Source organism: Lineus longissimus, chromosome 15, assembly GCF_910592395.1.
Source record: "Lineus longissimus chromosome 15, tnLinLong1.2, whole genome shotgun sequence".
Taxonomy (NCBI): Eukaryota; Metazoa; Nemertea; class Pilidiophora; order Heteronemertea; family Lineidae; genus Lineus; species Lineus longissimus.
Window position 1 is genome coordinate 3,322,348 of NC_088322.1, and position 6,253 is coordinate 3,328,600.

The 6,253-nt window shown below is 43.0% G+C and overlaps 1 protein-coding gene across 1 annotated transcript; it reads left to right on the top strand.

Moving 5' to 3' along the window:
• The first annotated feature begins 4,031 nt into the window (after window positions 1-4,031).
• On the top strand, window positions 4,032-4,714 carry LOC135499346 (uncharacterized). Its single transcript, XM_064790092.1, has 3 exons — window positions 4,032-4,150; window positions 4,273-4,519; window positions 4,655-4,714. Exons 1-3 carry the CDS (start codon window positions 4,032-4,034, stop codon window positions 4,682-4,684), a joined length of 396 nt encoding a protein of 131 aa, XP_064646162.1. The 3' UTR covers window positions 4,685-4,714.
• Window positions 4,715-6,253: the final 1,539 nt, after the last annotated feature.

Consider the following 6,253-nt stretch of genomic DNA (forward strand, 5'->3'; position numbering starts at 1 on the left):
TTGCGATTGTCCTATCAACATCCACCCTTTTGTAATCTCTTGTCCTTTCTTGTGTATTTTCAGTCTGTTGAAGGAAGCATCCCGAAATAGACATCTCCGAGGAGTACGATTTTAAGCAAAGAGAGACAAGTTACGAAAAGACAAGACAAGATGAGGACAAAGGCGAGGAGATTGATAGGAAAACGGGGTCCGAGGTGCCCTAGGGCATCGAATGCAGCAATGAGAACAATGTTCAAGAGCGGACACGTGCGGAGTGGAGGTGTCGAGGTGGTGAGCGACGACGAACGAGAAGTAGGCCTACAACCCGCATGGAGACGACTCACGCCCCAGGAGTACGGACAGGTCACAACGATGGGACACGACGGCAAAAGACACATACCGGATATCAATAACCGTACTGCCAAGAATGTCAACTTACTACGGCTGAACATGAAAGAAGACACTGATGATGAGATGGAGATACCAGATGAGACCATGGAGCATGATCACGAGAGTTTCGTTGTTCAGACAACCAAACTGATGGATGTGCTCAACGACGTTAACAGGGCCCATAGCGAATATCACGTGAACTGTCAGCCGATATTCAAATATGGAGAGGTACGTAAGCAGGGGGTGTGTTGTTCAGTCACTGTTGTGTGTAAAAACTGTGGTTTTTATTCGAAATTGTATAAACTTTTTGAGGACATAGACACTGGCAAGCGCGGACGAAAAGCCGCTCTTCCAAATGTTGCATTACAGATTGCGTTGCAGGACACAATGATTGGCAACGAGAGTATGAGTTACATACTGAGCATGATGGGAATCCCGCCCCCCTGTAGGAGTATCATGCAAAAGCAGGCAAATAAGGTTGGTGATGAAACAGTTAAAATGAATGTGGCCGATTTGGCAGACAAACGCGAGAACTTGAAAAGGATACTGCGCCTAAGAAATCAGGACGACACAGGAATCAATGTCCAAGCTGATGGACGCTATAATAGTTTACACCTCACTTCGAGGAACAAGATGGGCCGTTGTGCGAGCACAATGACTGGATTATGTGTTGAAAATGTGACAGATGAACACAAAATCATTGACATTGAGGTTAAAACAAAACTCTGCTGGATAGGGGCTGCAATGCGGGCGAAAGGTTTTGAAGTTAAATGTGGTGCCACTGGCACAAACGTTGATGAACGACACTCGAAGTGCACGGCTAACTTTCCTGAAGCAGATGCATTCAGAGAATATGATCTTGGGGTTGCATTTGCCGAGACTTTTGAGAAACAGGGCCTACATGTAGAACATTTGACTACAGATGGTGATTCCAGTTCATTCAAAGGGTTAACTGATGCAACAAAAAAGCTCTTCGGCGGCTTGTTCACGGTGAAGCATCAACTTGACTCTATTCATTTGCATCAAGCCCAGACGCGTGCAGGACATAGAGCTGAATTCAGTAAAGGTATGTTCCCGGGACGTACTGCTGAGGAGAGAACACTGTTAAAAACAACGTTTCTGAATGATCTTAGGGTAAGGTCATCCAAGATTTTGCAATCTCTATTCAAGCGCTGCAACGGTGATCTCGACAGGATCATGGGATACCTGTATGACACTGTTGCCTGTGTTGTGAACTGTTATGGTGGTGACTGCACTGGTTGTCCACAGAACGAATTCTCACTGTGCTCAGGCACAACTGGTTCTTGGTGGCACAAATCAACACGATGGTCATCTTACGGTGAGATTCCCAAGTTTAAAATGACAGTGATTGACAAGAACTTGGTACATCTCGTTTTGGAGGTATGCCTTAGTAAAGGAGCGTTGCGACAGCTGAGTCTTGGCGTGACAACCCAGGGGGTTGAGCCCAAGAATCGAGGTCTGTCGGCCAGCGATCCTAAGATTGTGACCAGGAGCAGGAACTCAACCCCTCGTATCCATTCAGCAGCCCACAGAATGAACCATAACATAGCCGAGAGCGGGCGACGGAAACTAAAGTGGTTCAACATCGAAGTCGATACTTGTTGCCGCCCAATGAAAGCGCTGGACAGAATTGCAATGAACAGGCAGTACACAGTCAGGTACCAACGGAGTGCTAGACACCAGAAGTTAGCTGGTGTTTTGAAAAACATCAGGGCAACAGATTACTTCAAGAAAAAGAAAAACAAAACCAGGGGTGGTGACTACAAGAAACATGTGATGATAACAATGCCGGACTTGCGAAGGAAGGCTGTCAAGAAGGCTGTTGCACGACGAGACAGACCGCCTGTACCAGAGTGGAAATGTCTCGACCCAAATAGCAGAAACTACGACCACTCCTACTTTCGGCGATCCTTCAAGATCCAACCAGCCACCAAGACATCCAAGAGGTTGCCATCGCGGTAAGAAAACTTTCAAATGTCAATTCAATATAATGATATTTTCTTTCAACTTCAACATATAGCTTACCAGGAAAAATGCATTTAGGGCGGTTGCCATGGCCTGCACAGACTTTCTTGGCATTGCACCTTTTTCTACTTTGATTGACCCTTCCTCTTTCTATTGTCAAGTGCTCGACTTTCACGCACAGAGGATTATGACAAAGATGACTTATATGATAACCTGCGCCAGTTTTGAATTTCAATTCATCATGGTCACACAAAAACATTGCCCGGTGTGCCGTCATTGTGACCGGCTTATCCAAAAAACTTACTTTAACAAACCCGTATGTTACCCCCCTCTTTTTTTGTTTAGCCCCCTCCCAATTCAAACAAAAATCATTACTTTTTGTCTTTGCTAATATTCTCGCTCGTAATTCAGATACTTTTCTCTTGAATTCACCTGCTGAAATAAAAAAATTAGTGAAAGCTTGGTACCCTGCCACCCAGCGTGCTCTGTGCCCGACACCTCCCAAAATGAAAATAACATGCAAAACAATCAACACTTTCATTACTATTCACAATTGATGATTGTTATGAAACATATCTAGCCCAAAAAAGTAGAAAAATTTGAAATTATTTGAAATTTTTTGAAAATTTCAATTTTTGGCATTTTCACTTAAAAGCCCTGTAGGACAGGGCGGGGGGTTAAATTTGAGAATTTTCTTTTTTTCCACATTTTCCAATTTCAATGATATGTCCACACATTCTCAACACATTTCAGCCAATTCAAACGGTTTTTGTGGATTTCAGAGCTCATTTACTATTTTTGACCTGTAACCCAAAACCCTCTAAATAGAGACAAGACCACAATTGATTTTCCAAGCCATTTCCAGTTATTTAAAATGCCCGCCATCAAAGAATGCGTCAGGTAGTGAAACTGAAATTCGGATATGATATACGGGTTAGTCTTGCGAGTAACTGGTGCGATGGAAATTGGTGATTGACCACGGAAATTTTTTTTAAAATTGACAAGTTTGACACAAGTGGACATTTTTACCCATTTCGGCCATTTTCACTCCAAATTTGAACCACCCCCCCTATGGCCAGGTTGTCAAAATTCAAAATTATTTTTTTTACCAAACAATTTATTTATATCTGTAGACTTGCCACAGCAAATATTTTTTCAATACCTCTCCAAATATGTACTTGAGAGTAAAAAACATGCACTCGTCTAATAGATAGGCCTGGACCCTCCAACCTATGAATATTCATTAGTGGTCTTGTCTCGTAGGCTTATGTAGGCATGCAGGACGCCATCTTGGAATGTGTCGAGTCGAAGGCGGCCTTACATACAATGGCATGAACATGATGAATGGCGAACTGGTAGTAAATATGCGCCTTTGTTGAAGTGTACATATGGGGAGTACTAGTTTCGTGTAATGTGGGTTTGGCTGTGAAATAGTTTGTATTGCCTAGGAAGGGTACAAGTTATTTGAATATCGTGTGTATTGGGGTGTTTTCATCATGTTCATGGAATTGAATTTGCTCTGTAGGCCCTACATGTGCATATTGATTGGCAGTGGTCTTCACTAATGATCTTAGGCCTACTAAGGGTTCGTTGGTGCATTGGTGGCTTTGTAAATTGTAACAGGTTAGGATATTGGTATTGATGGAATAACTTATATCCTTTTACAATTTCAGGCAATGGTTCTCCCAACTGTACTGAAAAGGAGGCACAGCCTAAGAGGGGTGAACCTCCTGCCTTTGGTAAAGAGGCTCAGGGATGTAGACGTAGAGCAGGTGAAGCAGTTCGCAAGACCGGTGTAACATCTGTGGTTGTTTCCCATGTGTCAGTGTTTCCAAACAATAGGCAGCTAGAGAGACCATGACTTTTCAATAGGGGGGATACACAGAAAAACTCGTCAATCTATTTTTGAGCGTTCCCAAACAATGAGGGGAAACACTCAAAAACAGAAACACTCAAAAACATTACACCGGATCTGGACACTGTGACCGAGGAGTCTACGGAGATGGAGATGGAGCAGTTTGTAAGTGGGCTCATAGACTCCCCACCCCAGGATATATTTGAACTGGCGGAGAAGGAACCGAACACGTCCAATTGGAGATTGCTCGTGCACCTGGCAATAGTTTATGCTAATGAGAAGGGACAGCCGAGAGGTCAGCAGTTAGTGGTAAGTTTTCTCTTGAGAATTTTTGGTAGACTAGGTTTTTTTTTTTTTCTCGTGTCTAGTATTGGTAATGTTACTAAAAAGTATCGCGGTGGGGCCAGTTGGTTATGTGTATCACATGAGTTATTTTGTTTACAGGAGCCATCAACGAGCGATGCACCCCGGTAAAGAAAAGTAGGTCGGAAGAGGGAGCGGCGGCAACAGTTAGACCTACTCCACCAGATAAGCTCAAGCACGATGACGTGGAGGTGATGAAGCAAAAGGTCAGGTCACTAGCAACACAGGTTGAACCTAATGAATCGTTGATGTTGCTGCTTCTGCAGGAGCTTGAAACTTTAGCGTTATTGAAAGGTGTGAAAGAGGCTCCTATGTATCAAGAAGTGTCGCGCCAGGACCGTTACAACCAGGGGAAGATAGATCTGCCAAAATTTGTCTTAAGCGTTCTTGGTGGTGACCAGGATGTTGTGGGAAAGGCGTTGTCGAAGTCCCTTAAGTCATGTAAGCCTAAGAAGCCTGTAGTTGAAGATGATGACTCCGATTCTAGTCCTCCGCCAAGAAAGAGACGTGCATCACCCTTGGAAAGTGGGTTCAAGTAGGAAACACTGTCCAAAATATTGGGAATCATTATTGGCACATCTGTCGTGTAGCCACACACAAAATTAATGTCAAAATCTATTATTGGGAATGGGGTTTGGGGGATTCACCCCTAAAATTCCCTCAGAAAATGCAGCAATGGGAATTGGTCATTTTCAATATCTCCAAAATTCCCTCTGACGTTTTCTGAGTGGGAATCGGGAATTGAGGGACTTTTATCGTGGGAATGGTGGATATGAGGGAATCAAAAACCTCTTTCCCTTATTTTTTTTAGGTCAAGGGAATAGGGAATCGGGAGTCAGACATCCAATTGACATTTTCTGAGTGGGAATCGGGAATCGAGGTAATATCTTTTATCATGGGAATGGTGGATATGAGGGAATCAATAACCTCTTTCCCTTATTTTTTTAGGTCAAGGGAATAGGGAATCGGGAGTCAGACATCCAATTGATTTGAAGTAGTTCTATCAAAATCAAGTCAGGCTTACAAATCATGAGAATGGGGAATGACGGAGTCAGTTAATTCTTAACCTGACATGTCGAGGGAATGGAGAATTTGGTGCTCATAACTCAATTCCCAAAGATATTTTCAATCAAAATGTAGTGATGGGAAATCAAAAATGAATTTGCAATGTTTTCATTGTTTTAAGCATATTTCACATTACTTAGATCAAAGACCATAGAAAAGAAAGGACAGGCAACTCCAGTTTGCATGGCTTCAACTTCAAAGCTTCCGCCCCAAAACAGAAACGCGCTGTGCGGGCTCGGGTCACGTGACCCACCCAAGCGGACTCAAGCCGAGTATTCCGCCATTTTTGATTAATTTTGGCACAACGTTTACGTCATTCACAGTGTAAGGCACTGCAGTTGCCTACAAAGTATGTTATTGGACTTATGATTCGTATAGGCCTATTTGATATTCTAATTTTTATGATAGTGTGGTAACGTCTTTTTCTTATTTCTTTTTCATTTAGGTTTCAATATTGGTCGCAAACGAAAGAATCAACGGGTAAATTCGATCGCCGAGAGAGGAGAGATTCAGGCATAACATAACCACGGCCATGCGTTCAATCCGAGGACGAAACGGTGTTGAAAGGCACAAAAAGCATTGAGAAAGGGACTAAAAGAAAAAAGACTCGAATGA